The 27,420-nt window shown below is 56.2% G+C and overlaps 1 protein-coding gene across 1 annotated transcript; it reads right to left on the bottom strand.

The window, feature by feature from the left end:
* Window positions 1-625: 625 nt before the first annotated feature.
* SKOR1 (SKI family transcriptional corepressor 1) lies at window positions 626-9,569 on the bottom strand. Its single transcript, XM_061430175.1, has 9 exons — window positions 9,430-9,569; window positions 7,011-9,210; window positions 5,830-5,920; window positions 4,847-4,954; window positions 4,210-4,281; window positions 2,811-2,885; window positions 2,482-2,556; window positions 1,904-1,969; window positions 626-1,429 (listed from the first exon to the last, which is right to left on the bottom strand). Exons 1-9 carry the CDS (start codon window positions 9,534-9,536, stop codon window positions 1,335-1,337), a joined length of 2,889 nt encoding a protein of 962 aa, XP_061286159.1. The 5' UTR covers window positions 9,537-9,569; the 3' UTR covers window positions 626-1,334.
* Between the last annotated feature and the right edge of the window lie 17,851 nt (window positions 9,570-27,420).

The following is a 27,420-nucleotide window of genomic DNA, read 5'->3' as shown; positions in this document are numbered from 1 at the left end:
TCGACGTCCGCAAACCCGCTGGGACTAAAATGGCCGGAACGTCCCAAACAGCCAGGACTCCATGCCTCCTGCTAGCGGCGAGGCAGGCGGACATCTGCACAGGCCTGCGAGGCCCAGGCCCATTCCACGTATTTCGCCCCCGCTCCGCTCGGAGCTCTAGGCCCGGGCGGACGGCGCCCGGGCCTCCTGGCAGTTCTAGTTGAACCCGGGGCTCCCGGCAGGGCGCGAATTCCATCTCTGAGCGCCCTGGAGGAGGCTTCTCCGGTGGAGCAGGCATGGACATGGGTAGGAGTAAATTCTCAGCCCCTGCGAGCGCTAGAGGGAAGATTCAGAGACCTCACAGGAGTTCTCATTCCTCGCCGAGGCCCAAAGGAGGGTCCTAAACGCGGGGCGGGGACAGCCTATGGCCTATGGGGCAAGCTGGGTGTGCCTGAATAACCAGTGGAGAGGTCGCGGTGCTCGCTGCTGCCCACCTGGTCAAACACGGGTCTCAGCTCGGGGGTCCCAGCACCCGCGCTGCGGTCCCCACGCCCCACCTGTTGCGCCTGTCTCCTCCCCGTTCCTCCCCTCGCCACACTCCCATCTCCACAGCCCCAGAAAGTGTCGGTTTTTTTTTTTCCTTTTTTATTAAAAACAAAACAAAAATCAGGGATACAGGGTGATCTCCCCAATCAGGCTCAAGGTGGTCTCCATCTCGTGAGTCAGTTGTCGCCCTTTTTAAAGTGCTGTTACATCAAGAGGTTACAACAACAACAACAAAAATAGACAAAGCAAAAACCCAAGAGGGAATGCAAAATGGGACTGGAAGTAGGTCCAGGAGAAGGAAGCAAAATAACTTACAGCATAAATAAATTAAAAATGAACCCATTATTACTGAACCAAGAGACTCACAATACATTTATATCCATTGCACATAGCCACTTTGTCATTAGGAACGAGTTTCAGAAGTGGACTGGGAGGGGAGCGCGGGGCCAGCGAAATTGCTACATTGTATTCACAATTGGGGTTCAGAGGCTGTACAGGTAGGAGAAGCCCCCCTCTCCCTTTTCTTACCCCCTTTGGTCCGTTAAGACCATGAGACCCGATGCCCGGAGTTGAACCATGAGGCAAGGTGGTATTTACAATTGGAAACGGATACTGGGTCCTGGTCTCGGGCTCCCAGGAGGGAGCGGGCAAGGCCGAGGCGCCCGGGAGAAGGGCAGGCGGGCGGGAGGCTGTATTTACATCGGTCCGGTCCGAATGGCTTGTATCTCGCTCTCGGCCGCCGCGGCCGCGGGTATTTACAAGAAGAGAGCAGCATGGCTTGAGGGCGCGTGGGCGCGGCTGGGCCGGCCCTAGGGCAACAGCGGGGGCTTGAAGGAGCAGTTGCCAGTGCAGTGCCGGGGCGTCAGCATCTTGCAGGAGAAATGGTGCAGGGCGTCGTGGGCTTCTGGAGAGACAGTCGATTGGGCCATGTTGGGCTCCTGGCCTGCCTCACCCACGCGGTCCATGGGCTCCCTCGCTCGCCTGTCTACCCACGTCTAACCCACCCCCTTCAGATTCAGGAGTTCTCAAGCGAGAAGATCAAAAGGTGGGAAGGGGGTAGAGATCCCGGTCATTCAGAACCACTGCCCTAGTTCAATAGCCCCATTTTACAGAAGAGGAAACTGAGGCACAGGAAGAGGGAGATCGATCAGCTTAAAACCAGATTTGGACCTGGTGACAGATTTCCCAATGCCCAGAGCTCAAGGGGCTCCTTATCCCTGCCCACCGTTCTAGGATAATTTCTCCATTAAAATGAATTCTTCTCTCAGTTACTTATCTCTGCAGACCTGGCCTTCCCCCTCATCATCATTCATTCATTCATTCATTCGCCCGCACAGCCAGTGCCTGGCACCTCTCCTTTGTTCCCCCGCTTCCGCACCTTTTAATTTCTGCTGGATGGCATAGCGTGCCTTCCGCTCCTGGTCAAGTTCGTTACAAAGAGTATCTGGAAGACATAGGAAGTAGCCGGTGAGGAAATGAGACCACCCAACGGCCCGTTGGGGTCACAGCCCGGGCCTCACCCTCTTCTCAGCGCTCAGCCCCTGGCAGAAACAAGTCCCGGCGACCGAGGGAGGGGGCGTCAAAACTCCAAACTGCAGCTTGGCTGAGGGAGGAAATGGCCTGGGATGGCGCTTAAAGGCAGACGGATCTAACCAAAATTAAAGCAAACTTAGGCATTACTTCCCAGGTAATTTTACGCCTCGATTTTTAATTTAGAAACCATGGAAATTGCCGCGATAAGAAGTTCAATCACTCCATGTAATGATGCCTGCAAGCCGTTTGCTGGGCTCGCTTGCCATTCTGAGGCTAATCAGAGTATACAAAGGATATTAAATAAAAAAAATAATTGTTAAATTACCTTCAATTTAAATCCAAATGACTGAGCCAACATTGCGGCTCCTGCCAGACGAGAGGCAGTTACGGCCCGTGCACGCGCTCACCTGACTCCCGTCTTACCTCTGACAATTTGCAGCTGTTGCACCATTTCTTCTCGATAAGCCAATTCTCTCTTCATTTGATCCTGAAAATTATCTGTGCAAATTGATTAAGTGAGAGCTGTTACGCACAACCCCCTCCCTCGGCCCCCTTTCCCCACTCCCCAGCCCCACCCCACCCCCTCTGTCTTTGGCCTAGCAGGAAACCCGGCTAGGAAAAGAAGGGTTCGTTGGTTCTGACTGCATGAGCAGCAGCAGCAGCTGCCTGCACTGGGTCCCCGGTCCAGGCCAGGCAGGGCATGTGGGAAGAAGGCTCTGGCGATCAGGTGGGGTGGGTCTGAATGAGGGTACCTTTGAGACTCTGAAATTCTCGCTCCAGCTTCTTGCGAAGCTCCATTTGCTCCAGGAGGAGTTTTTGCAATTCGTCTGTGAAGGGGCGAGAGTGGGATGTAAAGGAGGAGGGTGGTGGGACTCAGGTAGCCTCTAAGGCACCCAGGTCCCACTCTGGCCAGTAGCCATGAGATAGGAGTAGTGGAGGGTGAGACCAACTGGTAGGCCCTCAGCGCTCAGTGTTTCCACGTGCATCCAAAGGATTTGGGAAGAAAATGGGGTTAGGGGTTTAAGTTGTCCAGGAGAATCAAATTCAGAATAGCAGAATGCTTGTTGGACTTCTAGGTCCTGGGCCCAGGTACTAACCAGCATGGTATCTGCTTTAAATTGTTCTTAACTCTGTAAGTTTAGAGGTAGGCCTAGGAAGACTCAGTTCATCCCTTCAACTGACAAACCTAACCTCTCCCTTCAATGATACAGACCAGGAAGAATCCGGTCAAAGCTTTGGACCTCCACCCTAAAAAAATACATATATTCATAACAGTTTATTTATAACTTTAAGAGGTCCCAGGACCCCAAATCCAGGCTAAGAACACTCATATAAAGCAGAAGGATTTTGAAGGCAAACTACATCACCCGTAAAATCTGTAACTGGGAACAGTGGAAGACCACAAATGCTTCACCCCCCCAACACACATCAGTTTCCAAGCCCAACCCTGGGCTGGGGTGGGGTAAGGGGGCAATTGGGTGTGGAAAGCCCCACATGTGCTCTCAAAGTTGCTTTAGAGGAGTGGCAGGGAGCTGCCTATGGAGCTATTGGTATCTGGTCCTCTCCTCGAAGGTGCTCAGAAAACGCAAAAAATGAGAGACAGAGGAGCAAAGTGGGGTTAGAAGTTCCTTTCTCTGCTTCAAGCCACACTCAGCCCCTGCAGTTGAGCAGGGACCCCATTCCACAAACAAGGTCCATCCTCACCCCATTTAGGGTGAGGTGGAGTCCGTTATGCATTGATTTCAGGAAAATAACCTCTGAGACACTCCCGAAGTAAATGCCTCCTCAAAATCTTGCTATTCAGATGAGGTTGAGAGACCTAGATTGTCCTTTCTCATTGTCCACATGCGTCAGGTTCTAAGGATCATTACTCATTTTTCTTTCTCACTGGACTATTCAGACAGGCCTGGCCTTGGGAACTCTGGGGGTGGCTGGTTCCCTCCCCCTACTCCCTTCACCCTTCCACCCTCCCACCCCCCACCTCTGTGCCAGGGTAATGTGTCCAGGGGATTATCCTTTCCAGTCAGTGAAGACTGGTTCCTCAAGAGCCTTGTCTTCTCACACTCACTCCTGCAGCAATAACACCCCTCAACAAGAAGGGATGATTTCCCCCAAGCACAGTGTACACCCGTTTCATAGATTTAACCTCACCTCTGGCCAGGTTCTCGATATCCTTCTCCACTAGTTGAGTTCCTGTGACATCTAGGGTGAGCCCATCTTCGCCTGGGATACAAGGGCAGGTAAGAGGGGTTTTGTTCTGGGAGAGGCCTTGAGAGGGGAGGGGTGAGCTTCCTGGTAACTGAGCTAAGTTGAGTACCTATTTCAGACCCTCTGCCTTTAGAGGAGACAGTTGCAGGCATCCAATTCTTCCCACCTTCCAAACCATTATTTTAGGTCACTCAGAGAGTGGACACCTGCCCCCCCGCCCCCAGGAGAGTGGAACCAGGGATAATAGGCTATCTTAGGGCAGGAAATGTTCTTTGACTTGTTTTATGTGGGTGATGGTGCTCCTCATATCCTTCTAGTAAGTCTCCTTCCCTTACCCGGGAGAGCCCCAAACCCAGCAAGGAGGTAAGCAGTTCAGGAAACCTGGCCTGACCCTTGCCCATTGTGTTTAAATGTCTATTTGCTCTCCTCTCTGCCAGCCGCGAGAGGAGAGCAAATGTTTATCCGGCAGCCCCTGAGGCTTGATAGAAAGCCTCCCTCGAAAACTGGAGTCGGTGGAAACCTGGGCGACCTGGGGTCCAGCTCCCGGGTTGGGGAGGAGAACGAGGGTCCTAGGGCTCACCTCGGTCTGTATTTGCCGGACTTGGCTGGGAGATACTCCTTTGGTCTGGATAGCATTTCCTCGTTTCCAAATCGTCGGCGGTCGAGTGATTGTCTTCCTTATCTGGCTCTTAAAGGCAATAAACCGAGTTTCAAGGAGAGGCAAAGAAACCGTGACCCGGATACGGCCAGAGCTGCCGCGGTCGGGGCGCCGGAGCCCTAATTAAAAGCGTCGTGGCCGCCGCTGGTTCCCGGCTGTGCGCCTGGGCTCGCACCCTCAGGCTTTGGGCCGGGCACCACCTCCCCCGCGCGCGATCTGCTCATCTCCGGCTCCACGCCCCCTCCCCAGCCCCTTGGAAAAGAGCAAAACGAGCAGCCGAGCCCACCAGGGACAAGCGACCTACATCGCGCGCAGATACTGGGGCACCGCGAGCGCGCGTGGCCGCCGGGTCTACCTGCTCCGAGAACGCGGCCCAGGAGGCGACCCGCGGGGTGGCGACAACGGGGGAGACATCGTACCGGGCTCAGGCTGCCCGGATTTCCGAGGCCCTCAGTTCATTCTCTGAGAGTCAATGGGTCCCGCGGGCACCTCCGCGTTGGGCTGCGGCTACCGCGCACTTCAGGGGTCCCTATGCGCGTGGCCAAGCGCCCCCACCCTGCGCCCGGACCTCTCGACCCAAACACTTGCTGAATAAATGAGAGAATTTGAAAGACGTGCCAGGCGTGGTTTTTAAAAGGTTTAACCCAGTGTTTGAGGTGTAGGTGAGCGGTATCTTTGCGATGGAGAGGGCGGTTTGTTGTTAAGTAACCAAAAGATGCAAGTTGTTGGGAGTCCTCGCTTAGCTTCCTTTTTCTTTCAGTGTTTTGCTTTCCCTCTCCCTCTTTTTCTCTGCTTGTCTTTCCTCCTCTAGTCTTCCCTCGCAGGCCTCCTCTGGCCCCGGCCCTCTGCCCGCGGTCCCCCCCACCCCCATTCCATTGGCCAGCGACCTCGGCAGGGGGCGTTACCGTGGGCCTCTGGGGCGCAGAGGTAGGACGCCGCGGGCCCCAGCGCCGCCGCCGCGCTCTTCACGTGCTCGTCCCTCTCGGGCGCGTACACCTGCGGCGGCCGAGAAATGACAGGCGGTTAGGGGGGCGCTTGACGGCGGCTTGGAGCTGCCCAGCCCTCCGCCGCAGCCAAGAGAAAACCTGAAGGGGTGGCGGAGGTCTGCTTGCCCGCGGGACCCCAGCGCCCCGAGAGGCCGTGACGCACGCGGCGCAGCCTGGAGCCCAAGGAGGTCGCATCGCCGTTTGTAGTTTCCCGGTAATTGCGAGCGCCCTTGAGAAAATTACCCGAGACACAAAGCGGTTCCCAAGCCAAGGGCCGCTCAAAGCCCACCCCCACCCTCCTCGCCGCCTCTTTTTCAGCATCTTCTCTCCCGCCCGCGCCCAGTCCCCGACATAAATGACGCCTTTCGCATCCGGCTAGTAATTCGTGTTTTAATGGACCGAATGGAACTGTACAGGTGTGCCCACCCACTGTCAAATGGCGAACGATTCAGGCTTAGCTGCATACCCCCCACCTGAACCCGCGGCCGCGGCCACCTGAGAGCCCCTCTCCCGCCCCGCACACCGTCTCCACAGCTTCCTGCCAACGAACCCTGAGGTTCCCGGGGCAGGAATTCTGCGACTCGGAAAACTGCGAGTTGGGGTGTTGAAAGATTCCGAGGACCCCGTACTGCAGCTTGAGGGAGAGGCCTCCCTTTTTTCGGCTTACTGGCCCGTCTTCCCTGGGGCTCTGATCCCCATCCCGGAGGGCGTGCTACCCGCCCGGCCTCGTGAGCTCTTTTCTCTGGCTTTTGGTCTTTTTCATCCAGACCTTTTGATTTCTATCTCTGTATGACTACAGATCTCGGCCTGTCTCCTCCCTACTCCCGTCAACAAAAACACAGCACACATAGTTTTCAGGCCTGCTCCTCCCACCCCCACCGCCACCCCGATCTTCCGAAACCCTCAGTCAGGGGTCCCAGCGAGTCCAGCTCCACAGAGCTCCGAAGCTGGGTCTACCCAGAGCAGCCAGGGCCTACTGCTTGAACGCCCGCTCAGAAAAAAATTCCCGTCCCCCACCCGGCCAGGGCCTGCCCCACAACCCAGAGCTGCCGAGGGGGTAAACAAGGAGGCGCCACCAGCGGGGCGGGCTTGGGGCTCACCTTGGCGGGCGCGGGGCCCCCCAGCGGTCCGCAAGCCTCTCGCAGCTCATAGCCGCCGCTTGGCGGGCTCTTCTCCGGTCTCCGCACCATGTCGTCGGCCGCCAGGTCCCCAAATGCGGCTCGACTGGCTGGGGGTAGCCCCGGGCGGCGCCGGGGACGAGGGCTGCCGCCTTCTGGAGAGTCTGTGGGACCGTCGGCGCCGGACGAGGTGATAGACGGGGGTCCTGCGGTCTGGTCTCCATTCGGGCTGCCTCCTGTGCTGGGCGCACCGGGCTCGGCCTCATCCGGGGCGCCCTCGTCGTCGGGGAAGCGGTTGGACTCCACGTCCACCTCGGGCTCGTCTGCAGTGTCCACGTCGGGGGAGGCGGAGTGGTAGCTGGAGCTGCCCTCGCTCAGAAAGTCCGGGCTCACGTAGCCGCCGCCGGTCCCTGCGCCCGGCCCCGGCCCACGGGCTGGCCCACCGCCGTAAGCTTCGCGGGCGCTACCGTAGAGCTTGGCGATGCTTTCGGCGTCCTTGACTACAGGCCTGAAGGCCGACACGTAGGAGCCTTTGCGAGCGGGCGGCGGGGGCGGCGGGGCCAGCGGGGCCAGCGGGGGCGGCAGCGCCTCGTCCGCGCCGTCCTCGTCCAGTGGCCCGCGGGACAGCGCGCTGGGGCAGCGCTCCTCTGCGACCAGGCCTCCCTCCTTGGTCGGCTCGGTACCGTCCAGGGGCTCGGGGCCGCCACCTCCCGCAGCAGCCGCGGCCGCCGCTGCTGCCGCCGCTACGGCCGCCGCCACAGCTTTGGCTTGGCTCTGCGCGGCCGGATAGGGCGGCACCGGGAGGCTGCCTGCCGCCGGCCAGAACATGGGAAACGTCGGGTACACAGTGGCTGCGGCGGCGGCCGCAGCTACGGCCGCCGCGTCCTTGGCTGCGCCGGAGGGCTGGTGACCCCAGAACATGGCGCCGCCGCCCGGGCCTGTCCCCGCCCCGGGGGGCAAATGGCCGGTTCCTGGGCCTCCCGCTCCTGCCCCAGTGCCCGCGCCCCCGCCACTCCCGGGGCCTGGTCCGCCCTTGGGTTCGCCTGCGCCTAACACAGGGTCATCCTTTTTGGGGCAGAGACCAAAGGCCGTGGGGAAGCCATAGGGATGAGGGAAAAGCGGTGGGGGCAGTTTCTGCAAGAGGCCAAAGCCCTTGCTGGGCACTGGGATCACAGGGTAGCTGCGGACCCCGGCGCCGCCACCAGGCCCTCCAGGGCCCGCGGGGCCGCCAGCTCCCGCCGCCAGACCAAGTCCCCGCTGCGCGTGAGGAGGCGGCGGCCCGGGAGGCCCGGCGGCCTCTTCTTCGCCACAGCGCAGGCTTTTGTGCGGCGGCGGACCTGGGGCCATGTCTGCGCCGCACCCCGGGCCGCCCCCACCGCCGCCAGCACCACCCTTCCCCTGTCCACCCGACCCTCCGTTAGCGCCGCCGCCGCCGCCTCCTTGCAGCGAGAAGGTCCGCTTGCGGGTGCCACCATTGAACATGGCCTTGACGTCCTCCCAAGCGTGGCTCAGTTCGTCTGTGGCCGACTTGTCACTGAGTTTGAGGTGTCGGCGCCACGAGTTAAAGTTGGCTGCGTCGGGCTGCGTGTACTTGGCGTCGGGTGTGCGGTGCGAGTGGAAGATGAACTTGTTAGGCGAGAAGTACATGCTGCAGTAACCGCACTTGATGCACTTGGCACGCGAGCTGTTGTAACGCGCGGGGATGAAGCTGCCACGCGAACCCCAGGCACACTCGTGCACCACATCGAAGGCGAAGTTCTCGGGCAGCTTGGGTGGCTTGTGCTCGCCGAGGAACGACTTGCATAGGCGTTCGGCCTCACGCTTGGTGATCATGCCGCAGCGGCGCGAAGAGATGGGCATGGCCCCTGCCCGACGCAGAATTTCCAGCTGCACCGGTGTGCACTGCACGCACGTGATGCCCAGGGCCACGCGGCGGTTGTGTATCTCATTGTAGCTGTAGTTCTTGAGGAGGGTGTTGGAGATTTGCGCCAGGCATAGGCGCTCCTGGCCGTCGATGACCAGGGACACGATAGGCACCCCGTACAACGACGTCTCGCCCACCTGGTTGGGTTTGAGAGCGCTGGAACCCGAGTAGGGCTGCAGCTCCTGCTTGGAGTTGGGAGAAGAGTTTCCCTCGCGCCCCGGCCCCAGCTGAGTGGTGAGAGCCTCCATGCCGCCGCTCCTGCGAAACAGAGAAAGCAGAGAGCCGATGAGCCATTTTCAGCGCCAACGCCGCTCGGGCCCGCCCAGCAGGGCGCGCAGAGTCGGGCGCGCGGGGAAACTTGGCAATGGGGAGTCCTAGCTCATTCGCCCCCTGGACGGGCCTTTTGTTATTCAGACGCGTGCTGGCGCTGAAACAAAAGCCCCCGGGGTTTGGAGGAGGAGTAGGGGTAATTGAGACCTCAGGAATGCCTGGGTAGCTAGGAACCCGATCCCGTTTTCGGGCTGGGGAGGAAGTGGGGCCCAGAGACGGCGAGTGACTTGCCCAAGGCCACACAGCAAAGCCATTGCAAAACCCAGGCTTCCTGGTGCCCAGATGCGTAAGACTTCGGCCACCCTCGCAGCCTGCCCTATCCGCCCGGGTCCCGAAGCTCGGACTTCGGGGACAGGCCGCCCCTCTGCTCAGTCGCGCATGCACGCGGGCGGGGGCAGCGCTGGGAGGAATGGGGGGGGGAGGGGCGGTCACTGCCCATCTCCAGACAGCAGGGGGCGGGGCGGGGGGGGGGTGGTAAGGAGAAGGAGGAGGATCTAGAGGCCGTGAGGGAGGCGGAGAGAGACAGAGACGGCCGCTGTTCGTGGTGCTGAACCCGACTCTCTCCAAAGCTCGCCGTGAGCGCCCAGCCCTGGAGCTGCCCTCACTGCACCCAGCTCCGTGCAGTTGGCTCCCCGGGATAACAGGACTGCTTTCCCCAAACACAAGCTTTTCCTCTTACACCCGGAACCCCGCGTTCGTTGAGCAGAAAGATTCCGGCTGGAAATATAAACCGTTTTCTTTCCAGCCATCGGTGGGATCCGGGTCAAGCAATTCCTAACCACATTTCCTGCATTTTTAAGCTGCAGTCTAGACCCAAGCTGGTTTCCCTCCGGGTCAGCACGCGGGACGAAGAGGTTCTCAAGGAAGTTTCTCAGAAGCCACTTCTTGGCTTGTAGCCGCCTGCCGCCTAAGTTTTCCTCCTTCAGATATACTTTTCCCACTCAGGCCAAACGCAGTCTCTAGGTTCTGAGCTTCCTCTTTGGGGGACATCCCCCCCCCCTTTTTTTGGAGCATCCTTCATGCGGAGTTGTCCTGACTCATACGGGCTGAGAGGAATCCTGACCCATCTCTGAAGCCACCCTAAGGTTCCAGGTCAAAAGTTACTTCTGGTCCCCAGCTTTACTCTCTGGCCGAGATAGGGAGGCAGTCGCTCTATGGACAGCGGCAGCGGGAAGGACCCGAGGACTGATGCTTGGGGCCCCTTAGATGGCCCAGCCCAACCACGTGTCCTCAGACAGGGAAGGCTCGCACTGGGCCCACAGCTGCAGGCAGTCCTGCGGCCCAGACAGCCCAGTCCTGAGGGCTCCTCCTCTAAACTCAGCAGAAACTGACAAATCCATTTTCAAAGGGCAGCTCCAGCCAGACAGGGCACCCGAGCTCAAAAGCCTGGGATCTTCTCCCCCTCTGCCTCTCTCCCTCCTTCATCTGTCGATCTTATCTGTCCCTGAGCTGTCTGTCTGTCTCTGCTCGCTCCTCTTTCTCCCATCTGTCTTCATACCTTCTTCAAGTATCAAGCTATATATCTGTTATCTGTTTCATCTTTATCTCCGTGGATCAAACTGAAACTAGTTGACCCTTCTTTTGCGTCGAAGTCCCTTGCAACGTTTTAGGAGGCAAAAGCACTGAAAAAACTCCTCGGCTGAGGTATCAGCAAGAAAAGCCCCGCACCCCGCTCCCAAAGGGTCTTCAGGCTGGCTAGGGAGGTGGAAGTGGGGTGCCGCGGCTCTGGGAAATGAAGACGTCTTCTCGGTTTCCCGAAATCGGCAAATGTGCCCTGCCCGCATGCAGTGAAGGCATAGCCCTGAGCCGAGCGCGTCTTCTCCAAGCTGAGGGTCGGGAGTCCCTTCGGGGTCTTTCCAAGTGGGAGGAGGGGACTCCGGACCCCGGAACCAGGAGAAGGAGGACCCTAGGAACGGAACCGAATTTCAAAAGCTAGGGCAAAGCGCTGTGCGCAGCGACAAGGAGCAGCGGCCAGGGCGGCTCTGGGAGCCCTTGCCGGCTCCTGGGGCTTGAGGGGTGAGATTGGAGAGGGCGACGAAGAGGGAGTCAGGCAGCACAGAGAGTGAGGCGATGGAGTCTTGGGGTCTAATAATAAAAACAACCACAAGAACCCATATCGGAACTAAACGAAAAAAGCTGTAGAGACAAGGCGCGGGGTCAGCCAGCTACCGGGCGCCGGTACTCACCGTGCGGCGGCGGCTGGAGCCGGGCGAGCGGTGAACGGAGGTGCGTGGCGGGCGGAGCGGCGGGCGGGAGTCGGGGATCCGCCGGGCTCTCCGGGTGACGGCGCAGCCCCTCCCCGCGCGCGCGCACAGCCGCGCTCCCGGGCTCCCCGCTCTCACACCCGCGGCCCCACTGGCCCCTCCCGCGCGGCGCAGGCTCTCAGCAGGCGCAGGGCTCCAGGGTCTCGGGCAGAGAGATGTGTGCCCTGTGCGGTTGCCCCTGAGGCCCTGGACGGGCCCGGCGCGGAGGCCGAAGCCTGGAGAGCATAGCGCGGCGACTGGCAAGGCGCGGGGACAGCCCGAGTGGCGAGGCCGGCGCGGGGCGGGCGCGCCTGACATCTGCGAGCCGGGGCGCCACACCCACCGCCCGTGCAGTCACTCGCGCCCTCCCGGGGTCCGATAGCTAGCCCGCGGGCCACGCGCCTGGCCCCGCCGCCTTCCCGCAGCTCCCGGGTCTGGGCGCCCCAGGTAAGCGGCCACACACCTGTTCCCTGAGCCCCGCACCAGCAGCCCAAGCTCGCTAAGGGGACCGGGAGGAAGGAGGAGCCCGGGGCCACAAAGTTTGCCCCCAAGAACAAAGTGGGGGAGGGCCCAGCTCTCCAGGCTAAGGGGCAAGAAGCTAGACCAAGGGCTAAGGAAGACTCAGAAGGAAAGGGCTTGAGAATGCATACCGCACTCTCGGGCCAGGGAGGTGACCCTGGGAAGTCAGAGCAGAGATCAGGGTGTGAGGTGCCAGGGGATAGTAGCCGGGAAGGGGCAGAACCAACTCGCCCACGCTTCTGATTTGGATGCACTGGTGTCAGGACAGCCTCCTCTCTCCTTCACTGAGCTGTGGGCTTGGGAACTGGGTTTAGGGGGGTCCTAGGCCTTTAAACCACCACCCCCACCCCACTAACACCAACCAGCCCAGGGCAGGAGCCAAGTCATCGCTGGGTGATATCTGGGGTCAACTACTAGTTGAAAGCTAGATCCCTCCCTAGCTCTCCTGTTAACTCAGTTTCCTGGTGGTGGTGGTGGGGGGGGGGGGTCTAGCCCCTGATGCTGCAGACCCTCCCTGGCATTTTCTCTCTTCGAAGAGCTCCATTTCTTTCCACCCCTTAACTTTTCTGTCGATTTCTGTCTTCACCGTTCTTTCCCCGCACTGACTCAGTAGGTCCGGTTTTCTCCTTCTCTCTCAATCTGCGTCTTTCCTTATTTGAGTTACCAGTTGTACTCCCTCCCTTTTTGCCCGCACCCGGACACCCCTTGCCCCCCACCCCTCTGTGGCATTAAGTGTCCTTAATGGACACGTTAATTAAACTGTAATTAATCATACTGTCCAGTCCAAGTTTGAACAATTACCCTAATCAAACAGAAGTTAATAATGGCAGGCATGGCCCGGGGCGCGGCGGGCTGCCCGCGCAGGGGGCGCAGCGGCCGCGGCAGCTCCTGACACGGGCAGCAGCGGCGATCGCAGCCAGTCCTTGGAACCCGGGCGGTGCCATAAATCTTCCGCGGCCAGTGGCGCCCGGTCGCCCTCGCCCCCGCCCTCTCGTCTTCCCTCTCGCTCTGGGTTTCAGGCCCTCTCCCCTCCTACACTCCGGCTCTTCTAGGGTTCATCTCCCCTTCTCCTGCACTTCTTCCGTGTGCTTTTCTCTTCTCCGCGGGTTCGCAGGGGTCTTGGGAAATGCTTCTGGGGGTGGGAGCAGATCGGCCAGGCCAACCCTTGGAGAGAGGGGACGGCCAGGCCCTATAACTGGCTTGCCCCCCGCTCCTCGCTTGTTTTCCGGGGCTACAAAACAACCCCACCACAAGTTTGAGGGCTTAGTCTCTGCTGCGGGGTCTCTTCTAGAGGGATTCTTGCTCTTTCACCTTTATCAGCTCCCGCCTTTCTCTCTCTCTCTGTTATTTCCTTGCCTTGCTCCCGGAGCCTGCTCAGCCCCCTTTCTCTCTCCGAATCTTGTCCCTCCGCTGACGCGTCTTTCCCAGGCTCTACCTCTGTCCCGCTCTAACTCTGCGCATCTCCACCCCCGCACCCGCCATCCCACTTCCCTCCAAGGAAAACAGGAACCTATTTTCTGTCCCAGTCCAAGAGCCGTCCCCCAGACTCCACCCCTCATCCCCCTCCCTTGGCCGGCCTCCTCACCCCATAATTACAATCCCGTTCGGTAATTATTCTTAGCCTCCTAATGATTTTTTAAAAGGCATCTCAGAATTCGGTGTGATGGTGACAACGATCCTGGAGCCCGGACGCCCTCAGGGTGGTGGGGGTTGGAGTGGAAAGACGATGGGGAGGATCCCCTTGAGCTGGGCCTGTCTCTCCTACCTCTATTGTACTGCGATGGCCAGCAGTGCCTCTGGGGACGGCCTCCAGGGCACTCCTGGCAGCCGGGCCGCGCGGTCCCGGGGGACTTCTTAGACAAAAGTTCCCTTTGCGGATGCAGCACCGTGGGGTGCGGGGGTAGGGGATGCAGGTTGACCCCTGCGTCTCCGTTCAGCACCAATCCGCGGATAGCTCCCTGCGCCCTCTCTGACTTCGAAGACCCACCCTGCTCTTCCACCGGGTCTGAAGCAGAGAAAGACTTAAACGCATATGGGCGAGGTTGGGGAAGCAGCTCCGCTCGCTTGAGAGATGGTAATCTCCGAGGAGGGGTCTTGGTCGGGCCTGGACTCTGCGCTGGACCAGCGTCCAGTTGGTTAGTTAGTATCACCGCAAAGAGCATCTCAGTTGGCAGAGCCCTTTCTCACAACGACCCTGGGAATAGGTAAAGATCATTTATTCCCATTTTACAGGTAGGAAATCGAGGGTCAGGCAGTGGAAGCCAACTCACCCAGGCTCCTCAGTCAATAAGGGATGCAGGCTGATCTCCCAGACCCCAAATATTGTGTCTTGCACGCTGCTTGGAGGGCCTCGTTTAATGAACGGAAGACAAGTACCGCGCAGCTCACGAGGAGCTTTTAGGGTCGCCCTCGCAACACTCCGCGAGGAGGAAAACAGGCCTAGCAAAGCCAGGTGACTTGCTCAGATGCAGGCAGCCAGTGTGGGGCAGCGCTGGGACTTGAACTCAGGCTCAGACGGGGGAGGGCGGCATCCCTTTTGCTCACAGTGGGCTCTGAGTCCTGCAGCTCAGTCCAGCGCCTGGGGAGTGCGCTAGAGTCAGTGCCCTTGGCCTTTCTGACCCCCACTGGCGCTGATTCTATTTTACCCACTGCTGGGTGCACCAGGGTCGGAGGGCCAGGATCAGGGACGCGCCTGGCGTGCACCCCACCAGCCCCCGCCGGGTCCATGCTGCCTCTGAGTCCCTGGCGTCGCGTCCACGCAGCCGGGCGTCCCGTGCCCATTCCAGCTCTGTCTTGGGCTGCGGCCGCGCCTCCTCCGCAAGCACATATCTTTTACCAGTTGAATTAACGGCAGTTTTCGTCAGTTAATTAGGTTTAATTTACATAATTAGTACAGTATAAAGAGGATTGGGGATAATCATGGGGTACGTAGCGCTTACTGTGTAAACACGTATTCTGAATTAAAAATCAGATGTAATTAAGGCGCGCAGGCCCTGTTTAGGCAGGGTTTTAATTGTAATGAATTTCTAATTAACACTCAATGATTGCCAAATGCAAAGGGCTGTAAAATTTTCTTGTAGTTTTGCTAATTTATTGTTTACTTAATATCTGGATATTAATCCGACGGCCAGATAGACCCTAGCCCCGCCCGGCCGCCAGCTCTAGCAAATGAAGGTGGCTGGGCGGGTGGGGCCTGCTGGCCGCATCAGCATACAGAGGTGAGGTCGTGTGGGAGGCGAGGGAGCCACAGAGCCTTCGCGAAGGTGCTCAGAAGTGTCCACCTGGCTCCGTGTGGGGACAGCAAGACTGAAGCTTCCGCCTTGTGGGGGCGGGACTGGCTGGAAGCCGCACACTCTGGGTTCCTGGGAATCAGAGGCCAGGCCAGCACTCCTCCCAACGAAGGACTCCTGGGGACATCAAAAGGAGGGAGGAAGGTCTCTGCCTAGATCCAATTCTACTGACCACTTGAGTAACCATGGACCCTGACTTGGCCTCAATATGTGCATCTGTAGCATGGGCACACTGGTGCTGAAGGGTTGACTCAGAGGCCCAAGAGCGCTGAAGAGGAACATCTTTTTTTTGTGGAGCCTTGAGGGGGTGGGACCCTGCTTGAGTGTAGGTGGCTTAAGCTTGGGGAAGGGGCAGTGCCAGGAGAACTTAAAATGGTATGAAGGTTGCAGGGTCCCGCTCTGCCCACTCTGGGGCTCTCTCTGCACTTGGGGATGAAAGTTAGGCTGGGAGGTACTGAGGAGGGAGCCCAGGACAGACTTATTTCCCCAACTAGACAGAGATCCCCAAGGCCTGAACAGAGGTATTTTGAAAGAGGAAGGGTGAGTAGTTCAGCTGGCCGCAGGACTCTCCCTCAGCCCCCAATCTCTAGTTCGGTTCCCAGCTGCCTCCCCTATGTCAGCCCCAGCTTGGCCCCAAGTCTCTTTCCAAAGTTCTTAGCACAGGAGAGACTCTGTAGACACTTCAAAATTTCCTATAAACCCAAGGAATACATAGGAAGAAAATTCAATGGCCCCGGAGGTTTCTGCCCCATAGAACAGCCTACCTTGTTTTCTTTCCCCAGTGCCTGCTTTGCAGAGGCCTCAGAGACCTCTCCTGGGCACCACACTGAGCCTCCTCCAAGCCTGTCTGCTTGCTTGGACCTCTCACTCCTGTCTGTCTGATGCTATTTTGTTTTCATCCTTGGATTGTTCACTGGTTAATAGCTCCTGATTTCTTTGTGGTTGTCTTCTGTCTCTCCCACTGGAACGTTTTGTTTGTTATCGTATTGCCAGGGCTTAGCACAAGGCCTAGTACATAGTTGTCGCTCACCATGCTTGCTAAATTAATGAGTGAACGGCATTTGAGTGGAAAGGCTGTGAGCTGGGTTGGCCATTGTGACGGAATGGTGCCGTCGGTGTCTAGTGGCCAGCCTGGTTCTTCAAGGAAGGGTCGAAGGTTCTGTGATCTCTGGTGATGTCTAGGAGGATATTCAGAGAAGGCGATGGCACCCCACTCCAGTACTCTTGCCTGGAGAATCCCATGGACGGAGGAGCCTGGTGGGCTGCAGTCCATGGGGTCGTGAAGAGTCGGACATGACTGAGTGACTTCCCTTTCACTTTTCACTTTCATGCGTTCGAGAAGGAAATGGCAGCCCACTCCAGTGTTCTTGCCTGGAGAATCCCAGGGACGGGGGAGCCTGGTGGGCTGCCATCTATGGGGTCACACAGAGTTGGACATGACTGAAGTGACTTAGCAGCAGGAGGAGGATATTGGGATTCTCGCCTCCCACATGGATTCAAGCAAGGCTACTCAGGCAGAGCCTGTGAAGGCTGCAGGCTGCTTCTCGTAGAAGGAGGAAATGAGCTCTGGGAGGCAGGTGGGGAGCTGCTGGCAGGTTTACTGAGTACTCACTGATAATAAGGGTTTCCTTCCCAGAGCCTCCTCCACACATGATCGGGGGATGGCTGGGAAGAGAACAGACTCTGGACTCAGCAAGGCTTGGGTTCAAATCCTAGGTCTGCTCTTGTTGAGTCTCTGAACTTGCATCTGTAAAATAGTTCCTGGCCTTAATGGGTCAGGGCTATTCAGGGTCTCACAAAGATATCGTAAGAATTAAATAAGGTGCTGAGTATATGGCATATAGCACAATCTTGGACTAGAGTGAGCGCCTTTTGAGCAGGGATTCACTCTAACCCTAACCCTAACCCTCTCACAGTCCCAGCCCTACACAAAGCACATGGCACACAGTAGGTGCTCAACATCTGTGAGTTCCCTTCCCCGGCAGCCTCACATCAGTTCTGGACAATTGCCTGAACCTCGGTGGAGTTCAGTCTGCTTGCTGGGACAGGTTGAGCTTTATTCAAATGTCATTCACATACCATATAATTCACCTATTTAAAGTGTACAATTCAGTGCTTTTCCATATCTTCAGAGAGTTGTGCACCACCACCACCATCAATTTTTTAAAATAGTTATTTATTTGGCTGTGCCAGGTCTCGTTTGCAGCATGTGGGATCTAGTTCCCTGACCAGGGATTGAACCTGGCCCTCCTGTGTTGTGTGCACAGATTCGTAGCCACTGGACCACCAGGGATGTCCCATCACTATGAATTTAAGAATATTTTCATCACCCCAAAAAGAAATCCTGTACCCATTAGCTATCTAGTTGCCAGACCCTGGCAACTACTATTTTCTGTTTGCCTATTCTGGACTTTTCAGGTGATTGGAAATGTACAAAATGTGATCTTTTGTGTCTGGCTTCTTCCACTGAGCATATTTTTAAGGTTCATCTATGCAGCAGCATCTATCATTACTTCATTCCTTTTTATTGCCAAATAATATTCCATTGTATGGATATCCTACATTTTGTTTATTCATCCACTGATGAATATTTTCATTGTGTCTACTTTTTGACTATTATGAATGAAGTTGCAATGAACAGTAGTGTACAAGTTTTTGTGTGACTCTATGTTTTCATATCTCTTGGGTACATACTAAGCATACAATTGTCAGGTTATATGGTGAGTAAGAGAGTGAAGTCACTCAGTTGTGTCCGACTCTTTGCCACCCCGTGGACTGTAGCCTACCAGGCTTCTCTGTCCGTGGGATTTTCCAGGCAAGAATACTGGAGTGGGTTGCCATTTCCTTCTCTAGGAGGTCTTCCTGACCCAGGGATTGAACCCAGGTCTCCTGCATTGTAGGCAGACGCTTTACCATCTGAGCCACTAGGGAAGTCCTGGTTATATGGTAATTCTATGTTAGTCTTTTTAAAGGAATCACCAGACTGGTTTTGTAAAGCACTGCACCATTTTCATTCTCGCCAGTGATATATGAGGGTTCTGGTCCCTCCACATCTTTGACAGTACTTTTTATTATCTTTTTTATTATCCTTTCTAGTGGGTGTGAAATGGTATCCCGTTGTGGTTTTGGTTTGTATTTATCTGCTGAGTCACAATTTTGAACATCCTTTTCATGTGCTTATTAGCCATTTGTACATCTTTCGAGAAATGTTTATTCAGATCCTTTGTCCGTTTTCCAACTGGATTATTTGTACGTTTATTATTGAGAACATTCTTTATATATTCTAGAAACAAGTCCCTGATCAGATATATGATTTGCAAATAACTTCTTCCACCCTGTGAGTTGTCTTTTCACTTTCTAATGGTTTCTTTTGAAGCACAAAAGTTTTTAATTTTGATGATGTCCAATGTATCTATTTTTTCTACTTGTTGCTTTTGGTGTGAGAACTGAGAAGGCTTTGCTGAACCCAAGATCATAAGATTTACTCTTATATTTTCTTCCAGGAACCTTATAGTTTTAGCTTCTACATTTTGGTCTCTGATCCACTTACAGTTAATTTTTTGTGTACAGTTAATTTTTTTGTGTATGATATGAGGTAGGAATCCAAGTTTATTCTTTTGCATATGGATATTCAGTTTTCAGAGCACCATTTGTTGAAAATATTATCCTCTCCCCATTAACTTGTCTTGGCACCCCACTGGATTCTCTGGCCTGGAGAAATGACTCTCTTCCTTTCCCCAGGAGAGACGGGGCCTCCCCAGAGAGGGGGCCCAGCCAGCCTATTTCTAATCTTCACAATAACAGTAGATATTATCATCCTGCACAGTAGATATTATCACCCCTGTTTTGCAGTTGAAGAAACTGAGGCCCCAGAGTACAGGGACTAGCTTGTCTTGATTCCTACCATTTCCCCAGCTCCTGGAACACAGGAGGTGCTGAGGAAGGATCTGATGAATAAACAGTGTCTCCAAAGCCTGAGCTGGGCAAGCTGGTGCAGTCAGAGGTCCTGGGGGAGTCCCTAGGCCCTGGTACTGAGATAACTGAGGCGCTGTAAGGGTCACCCTCCAGGGGTCAAGGAGACCAGAGCACTGAGCTCTGTCGGAGGAGAAGAACCAAGAGGGGAGTAGATCTGAAGGAGGGAATAAGGCTCCTGGAAAATGGGAGTTACTGACACTGGATACAAGGTGCTGGGGGAGGGGAGAGGGAGAGAGAGAGAAGAGCAGGCATCGGCTGGTCAGTCAGCTGAGGATGGAGGTCTGGAAATACGGGCTTTGTGAAATGATGCATGCACTTCACAGGTGGCTCAGGGGTAAAGAAGCCGCCTGCCAATGTAGGAGTCATGAGTTCAATCCCTGGTCCTGGAAGATTCCCTCAAGAGGGAAATGGCAACCCAGTCCAGTATTCTTGCTTGAAGAAGCCCACGGACAGAGGAGCTTGGCGGCCTACAGTCCATAGGGACGTAAAGTGTCAGACATGACTTAGTGACTCAACAACAAAAAGGATGTGCAAATGGAAGGATGTGTTCCAAAGGTATCTGAGACAGCTTGGGCTGGAAAATGAAGAGGAGACATTTCATTTCAGATTTCTGCCATAGCACATCACCACAGTGTTTTAAAACAATGCAAATGTATTATTTTATAATACTAGAGGTCAGAAATTGGAAATGGGTTTCACTGGGTTAAATTCAAGGCCTTGGCAAGGTGCTGCATTCTTCCTGGAGGCTCTAGGGAGAATCAGCTTCCTCATCCTTGCCAGCTTCTAGAGGCTGCCTGCACCCCTTGGCTCTTGGCTCCTTCCTCTGTCATTAAAGGCAGCAGTGTAGCGTGTTCAGAGCTCTCTCCGCCTCTGCCTGGTCCCTCCTGCCTCCCTCTTCCACCTTCTCTAAAGTGGTCCTCTACCCTTGTGGTTACACTGGGCTGAACTGGATAATTCAGGATAATCTTTAAAGCCACATGAGTATATTCATGGATTCTTGGGGTCAGGCTGTGAAGATCTACGTAGTGGGGGGCTGTCCCCGTATTATGCCTACTACAGATGTCTCTCAAAAAGAGGCTCTGCAAAGCTGGAGTGTGTGCAGGAACTTGACTACAGAATACGGATGACAGCACAGGTGCGTTGGGTGAGGGGGCTTCTGTCCCCCTCCTTGGCCTCCTGAGCCTGGAATCCAGAGCCTGGGCGTGGCCAAGGCTGAGCTTGGAGCTACTGCCCCGAGCCACACGGACCTCCTGGGCAAGCCGAAGCAGGCCTGGGTGTGGGCTGAGGATCACACTGGTCGGGGGCAGTGTGGTCACCCACAGGCACTGCCATTAAGAGTCCAGCAAGCCCAGGCCAGGCTCTCACACCAGATGTGCAGCGGCCCTCGCTGGCGGTGATATATCTTACGTTCCCATCCTTTGTCCTTCTCCAGACTTGGAGGGCGGGGTGGGGGGGGGGCAGATGTAAATGTGGGGAGTCACAGGGACTGAGGAGTGGCTGTGTGGGTCTATGTGAAAGTGTGGCAGGGGTGTCTGGAGGAGATGGGGGAGGAAACCAGCGCTCTGGGGAAGTGTTCTGTGTGTGTCCCAGTCAGACTGGAGATGATTCGATAGTGACACCAACAATCCATTAGAAGGCCATCGTCATGACCCCATTTTACCAATGAGGAAACTGAGGCCCTTCCAGAGAGGTTAGGCATCCTGCCCAGGGTCGCACAGTGAGTCCCTGCAAGAGTGAGGATTCCAACCCAGGTCTGCAAGCCCAAACCCCTGTCGCTCATTGTTACACTCCACTGCCTCTGGCACAGGACTGCCAAAAAGGGATCCAGGAGGCATGGGTGGAGAAGTGCTTGATTTGGGTGTCAGAAAACTCACGTTGAATGCTGCCTCTCCCGCTGCCTTGCTGATCATGAGATTTAAACTACCTTTAAAACAAATTATTTTTTATTATACAAATAATACATGATTGTTGCATTATACCAGGAAAATGCAGAACAGAAGAGAGATTAAAGAGCATCTGCACTCCACTGCTGCCCAGTATTAACCAGGGTCTTGTTCCCACATGGTGGGGTGGTAGAGGCCAGGTCACTGATCTCTCTGAAGCTCCCTGGTCTCACCCGTCTCCCCTTCATTTATTTAACCACTATTTCTTGAGCATCTCTTGAATGGCAGGCAGTGCCCCAGCTCCTGCCTTCCTGGGGCTCTCACTGCATCAAGGCAGACAGGCGGTGTGAGAAAACCGATGAGGACAAGACAGTGAGGCTGAGTGGTGATGGGGAGCTGGGGGAGTGTTGAAAAGCGCCTCCCCAGAACATTTCATCTGAGTCTTGGAAGATGAGTAGGAGTTGGTCAGGAGAAAAGGGCGGTGGGCAAAGCTGTCCAGGGCTGAGGGCACAGCCTGTGCCAAGGCTCAGAGGAAATGCTCAGCTCACTTAAGACTAGAGGGACTTTCCTGGTGGCCCAGCGGCTATGACTCTGAGCTCCTGGGAGGGACCTGAGTTTGATCCCTGGTTGGAGAACTAGATCCCACATGATGCAACTAAGACCTGGTACACCTGAATAAAAAAAACAATTTTCTTTTTTTTAGAAAAAGGGCTAGGGCATCACCCCCTGTGGAGGAACATGGAGTGGGAGACAGAGGTGGGGCAATCATGCCCCTACCCTTGCAGGACCAGACGAGGTGAGTGTGAAGGCGGTGAGCCGTGCCCAGCTGATCCTGCAAGCCAGCACTATTTCTCTTTCTAAGAACTAAAGTGACCTGGACACTGAAACTCAGGGGATCCTTCACGCTCTCCCCCTTTCCCACCCCCCGTCTGCTTTTCTCAGTGTGCACCCCACTGCTCCCCCTACTCCCCACTTCCTCCAGTGGGGGGAAAGATAAAAGGCAAACTCTTAGGAAGAACCAGCAGTACGGCCCGACTGGATGCTTTTAACTAAGTCTGCGGGCAGGAGAGACTTTTTATCCCTTGCAAGTTAATGCGAACTGTTAGGGAGATAAATAAATGACAGAGCTGCCAATGGACTGTTGGGCTCAAAGAAGGGAAATTTGTCTCACTTTAGAAGAAGGACCTGGAGGGCTCAGCCCCATCGACTCGTTCATTGTGCTGTTATCTGCCAGAGAGGTGGTGACACCGCAGCAATTAAGACAAACTTTAGTCTATAAGTTCGTGCCTGCAATCTCATGGCTTCAAAACAAGACAAATGATACCGCCAAGGGAGGAAACAAAGTCTTTTTCTGACTCGGTCCAAAGTCACCGCGAATATTTGTAGTTGTTCAGCAGAAAATTTGTCATTACGAGGCCGGGCTCTGCTAGCTCCCCCTGCCTGACTTCATCATCCATCTTGGTGGCTTGCGCCAGCCTGGGCTGTCTCTGGGATTCTCCCTGGCTGCCCTCTGCGGGGCCCCACCCATTGCCAGGCACACCCACCTGCCTCTTAGGTTATATGGGCATCTCAGGTGGAGCAGGACATGGTTTCTGCCAACCAGAAAGGAGTCATGACAAAGCCAGGAAGTGCATCAAAACCCAGCCCTACCACGGAGGGCTGCGGACCCTTCCCATCCCCCTTCTGCTCCTGGCAAGGGGAATGCATCCTGCGCCTCCACCTGTGCAGGCTCCCACCCCTCCACCATCCCACCTCCCCCGACCCCATCCCACATCACCGCAGCTGTTGACCTTCTCCACGTGCCCCTCAGAGCTGCTCCTCTTCTCACCTGTGGTTGGACTCAGCTGTGTCTGGCTGCTTGAAGGCCCATTCTAATAGGGCCCAGATTTAGTTAAAGGATGAAGCTCCCATGGGGAACGTGGGCAGCCGTCAGTGGGGATGGAAGACATCTTTGAGGCAGTATCTCAGTCCTCTCTGGGTTCCCCAGCCCACGTGGAGGCAGCTGTCCATCCCCTTTTAATGCACCTGTGCAGTAGAGGGATCTGGAGAGCTGCCGCCTTGCCTGCCTGGTACTATCCCAGGGGCTTGCTTTGAGATTATATTCTGCCTTCAGTCTCGAGTGTGCGGAGATCGGGAAGCATACGCCTGCCCGCAAAGCTTCAGGCCTGTTCAGCTCAAGTACAAGGCCCCTGGTTCTTGGCCTGCAGGCAGGGCACCCATGGCTTTTTCAGCCAGGCTACAGCGTCCAGCCCACCTTGCACTGGCCTGACTTCCCCCAACTAGGCTGGGCTCTAGATCACACTGCTTTGGGGCTGCAGGGCCTCTGTCTGACCACACCTGGGGAACAAGGGTCCCACCGTTCCTCCCTGTTCCCATTTCCTTCTGGAAGATCTCCAAAGCTCTGGGGTCCTGTAACCCCATATTTCCCAGATGGGAAAGCTTGAAGGGCAGGACAAGGAAGGTCTGGGTGGCTGACTGCTAAGAGGACTTGGCTCCAAGCCCTGGGCGGGGCCCACCTCCCAGTGTGACCTGGGATCTCCACAAGGACCGACCTGTCCCAGAAAACACCACCTTCCCAGCTTCCCTGAAAGTCTGAGAGACTCGAGGCTGCCTCCCACGGGGCTCTGGTCTCCAGGAGGCTCTGGCTAGAAGGCAAATGGGTGTCCCTGAGCCCAGGGAGGGGCCTGCGGGCCTGACCCTTCCTACCCCAGCCTCTCCCACCTCAGAGAACCTGCCATGTGCCACGTGTTAGGCTGATGAATCGGACCCCGGCGGGCTCACAGTCTGTACCCGAGAAAGGCAAAGGAAACTTCCAAGAGGAGGGGGGCTTTTAAGAGGGACCTGGACGGAGGAGTGGGGTTGGCAGTGTGGGCAGGGTGAGGCAGTTGGGCAGTCAGGAGCTCACTCCTGTCCCTCTATGCCCCTGGTCTCAGTCCTCCATGACCCTCAGAGCAAGGGCAGCTTGGCCTTGGGGTTGCTAAGGGTGACTGTGGGGACGACCAAACCTAAATGGGTTGAAGGTGGCCCTGCCCAGCCAGAGGGGTCTTTGGAGGAGAACCCCTCAGGGGTTGCCCAGCTCCCCATCTTCCCAACACTGAACTGAGAGAAACTCAGACCTGGGGGGCTGTCCCCAAGCTGAGGGTCTAGACCTGGAGCCCTTGAGTGAGTGTGTTCCATGACTCCATGAACTCTAAGGTGTGGACAAACTTTGTGGGTGTGTGCGTGTAGGGGCACATTATCCTGGGGGCAAGGGTCTGTCACTTCTACGGTATGCACATGGCAGTTCATGACCCCCCAAAGTGAGAAGCCTTGTTCTGGAACATCAGGGCTGGGAGGAATTCCAGGACTTGGTGGCACTGACTACTCCCATTTACTGAAGAGGAAACTGAGGCTTAGAATGAGACATGCTTTGTCCAAGGTCATCCTGAAAGCTGCTTTCCTGGTCCAGGGCCTCGAAGAGCCCTCTGAAAAAGTGAAAGTGAAAGCGTTAGTCACTCAGTCGTGTCCAACTCTTTGTGATCCCCTGGAGCATAGCCTGCCAGGCTCCTCTGTCCATGGGGATTCTCCAGGCAAGAATACTGGAGTGGGTTGCCCTCCTCCAGGGGACTGAATCTGCATCTCTTACGTCTCCCGCATTGCGGGCAGGTTCTTTACCACTAGAGCCACCTGGGAAGTCTCCGATGAGCCCTCTAGAGGGTGTGCTTCTCAGTGCGGCTGGAGGGCGTTGTGTCCGGGTGGAGGGGGGTCACCGAGCAGATCCCTGGGCCCCATTCCGAAGGTACCGATACAGTATCCTTGCACACCAGAGTTCGTGTGCAAACTCTGTTCTAGAGGACAGGGTGTGCGCCTGCTCACGTTACACAGGCAGTGCTTGTAGAGCTGACTTCTGGAGCCATGGTTAAGTGTGTGGCTGAGAGTATGGCTCTGAGTTCCAAATGGTACCTTTGGAACCTACTCCAAATGGTACCTACTCACTTACTGGGTGTCCTTGGGCAAGTCTCTTGACCTCTCTGTGCTTCAGTTTCTCCATCCGTAAAATGGGGGCATTCACAATACCTCCTACCTCATGTGAATGGTACAGCTGATAAAGGAAGCCCTCAGCAAGTGCTGACATGGGATTCCTGCTCATTCTCCCTCTCTCCCTGGGCTTGGGATCCGAGGACAACAGGCTGCCTGGGTGCATCTTCTCAAAGTAAGGATGACCTTTGTGTCTGGGTGGTGGCTGGTTCATGTCCTGGGCTGGGCAGGTCCCTCTGGGGAGCATTTTTCTGCAACATGTGCCCCATGCAGCTCTCCCCGCCCTGAGCACTGACCCGGGGAGCAGCAGCCTCGATGGCCCGGGCCTCATCTCATCCTGTGACCTCCCAGCCTCAGGGATGCGGCAGGTGCTCAGTAAGTGGATGAATGCTCTGCCTGAGGCCCAGGGGCAGCTGGAGGCCTGCACCACCTTGAAAAGTGTTACCAAGAACATGACAACTCTGCCCCGGGAAACAAAAGGATGTCACACAAAGGCTGAGCCTTCATGGGCAAAGAGCTGAGCAGCGCTGGAACCACAGCCCCACCACCGTCCACTCAGTCCACACTTACTGGGAACCTGCAAGACCAGGTTCCTGGCACTGGGTGGGGTGGAGTGGATCCATGTGAAGAAAACTCTCTCTGCCCTTACTGGGGGCGGGGGGAGGAGGTGGAAGATAAAACAAGTGAGCACAGTTAGTGGTTTGTAACAAATGCCATGGAGGGCGCTGGTGCAGGCAAGGGGAACACGGGTCCCAGGGAGCAGCTGTGGGCGGGCTGCGGTTTCAAATAGGGTGTTCAGGTCAGGCCTCACTGAGATGCCCTGTGAGCAGAGACCTGAATGGGACAGAAGGGATGCACGTGGACACACTTCCGGGGGAAAACATCCTGCATTTGGTGCGGAGGCCTGAATGAGGTGGTGTAATACCAGCTGCCAGGGACATAAACGCAAAACAGTTTAGTTCAAGCTCATTGAACAGTCATCAATGCAAGGGTTCCTGGGGGTGACACATTCCTCCATGTGGTGATTCAAGGATTCAGGCTCCTTCGCTTGTATCTCAGCCCTTCCCCGCCTCCCACCACAGTCACTTGTCCGTTTAGAAGAGGGTGGGAAAATGTGGCGCACAGAAGGCACGTCTGCCTCTTAAGCTCCTTGGCCAGGAAGCAACCTGCCATCAGCTTCCGCTGATGAGCACTAGCCCCTCGGCCCCTGATTAACGAATGGGGGACTGAGAGCTGGGGTCCGGGTCTGGGCAGCGGCTTCCCCATAGCCCTGCGCTATGCAGGGAGCATGAACTGCTCCTGCAGTTTGGGGGTCAGCTTGGTATCTCTGTGGTGGCCCTCAGTGGGGAGTGGGCCTGGATGATGGCACCCCACTCCAGTACTTTTGCCTGGAAAATCCCATGGATGGAGGAGCCTGGTAGGCTGCAGTCCATGGGGTCGCTGAGGGTTGGACTCGACCGAGTGACTTCACTTTCACTTTTCACTTTCATGCATTGGAGAAGGAAATGGCAACCCACTCCAGTGTTCTTGCCTGGAGAATCCCAGGGACTGGGGAGCCTGTGGGCTTCCATCTATGGGGTCGCACAGAGTCGGACACGACTGAAGTGACTTAGCAAGGAGGCCAGGTGGCCGGAGTGGAGTGAGAGTGGGGTGTGATGGGAGCTGAGGTCAGAGATAATGGGGTGGGGGGCTGTGGCAGACTATAGGGTCATACAGGCCACTGTTGGGTCTTGTGAGCACACAAGAGCTCCTGGCGGTTCTGGGTGGGGAGGGCCATGATCCCAGTGTTCCAGCCAGCTCCCTCTAGCGGCCGTGTGGAGAAGAGACTGTAGGGGAGGTGGGATCAGGGGCCTGGAGGGGGCTGTGTGCTGGTCCAGGCGTGATGCCTTGGATGGGGATGGGAAGCGGTGGAATCAATATACTTTGAAGGCAAAGACAACAGGACTTCCAGGTGGGCGAGCTGTGGGGTGTGAAAGAGAAAGGCAGCACGGCCATGGCCCAGTACCCCAGAGGGCACTGGGAGGATGGAGACGGGAGAGTGGCAGAGGGGGCTCTTATAACACTGGGACTGCCAAGTGGAACCCCAGCCTCTCTGAACCTCGCTTCCTCACCTGTAAAATGGGAGGAGAGGCCTCCTGTAAAAACACACTTACCTGGCGGGTGGTTGAGAGCATTACTTGACAGGATGGCTCTGAATGGCCCGAGGTGAAT

Source organism: Bos javanicus, chromosome 10 (genome assembly GCF_032452875.1).
Source record: "Bos javanicus breed banteng chromosome 10, ARS-OSU_banteng_1.0, whole genome shotgun sequence".
Lineage (NCBI taxonomy): Eukaryota > Metazoa > Chordata > Mammalia > Artiodactyla > Bovidae > Bos > Bos javanicus.
The sequence above is the reverse complement of the archived record's forward strand: the minus strand, read 5'-3'. Positions and strand labels throughout refer to the sequence as shown.

Excerpts from the sequence above, each read along its gene's own strand:
- SKOR1 (XM_061430175.1), bottom strand. The coding sequence starts at position 9,536 with ATGGCTTTGCTGTGTGGCCTTGGGCAAGTCACTCGCCGTCTCTGGGCC. Across the intron at positions 4,955-5,829 it reads CTGCGCCCCAGAGGCCCACG|AGCCAGATAAGGAAGACAAT; the intron begins GTAACGCCCCCT and ends ATTGCCTTTAAG. Across the intron at positions 2,557-2,810 it reads AGAATTTCAGAGTCTCAAAG|ATAATTTTCAGGATCAAATG; the intron begins GTACCCTCATTC and ends CAATTTGCACAG.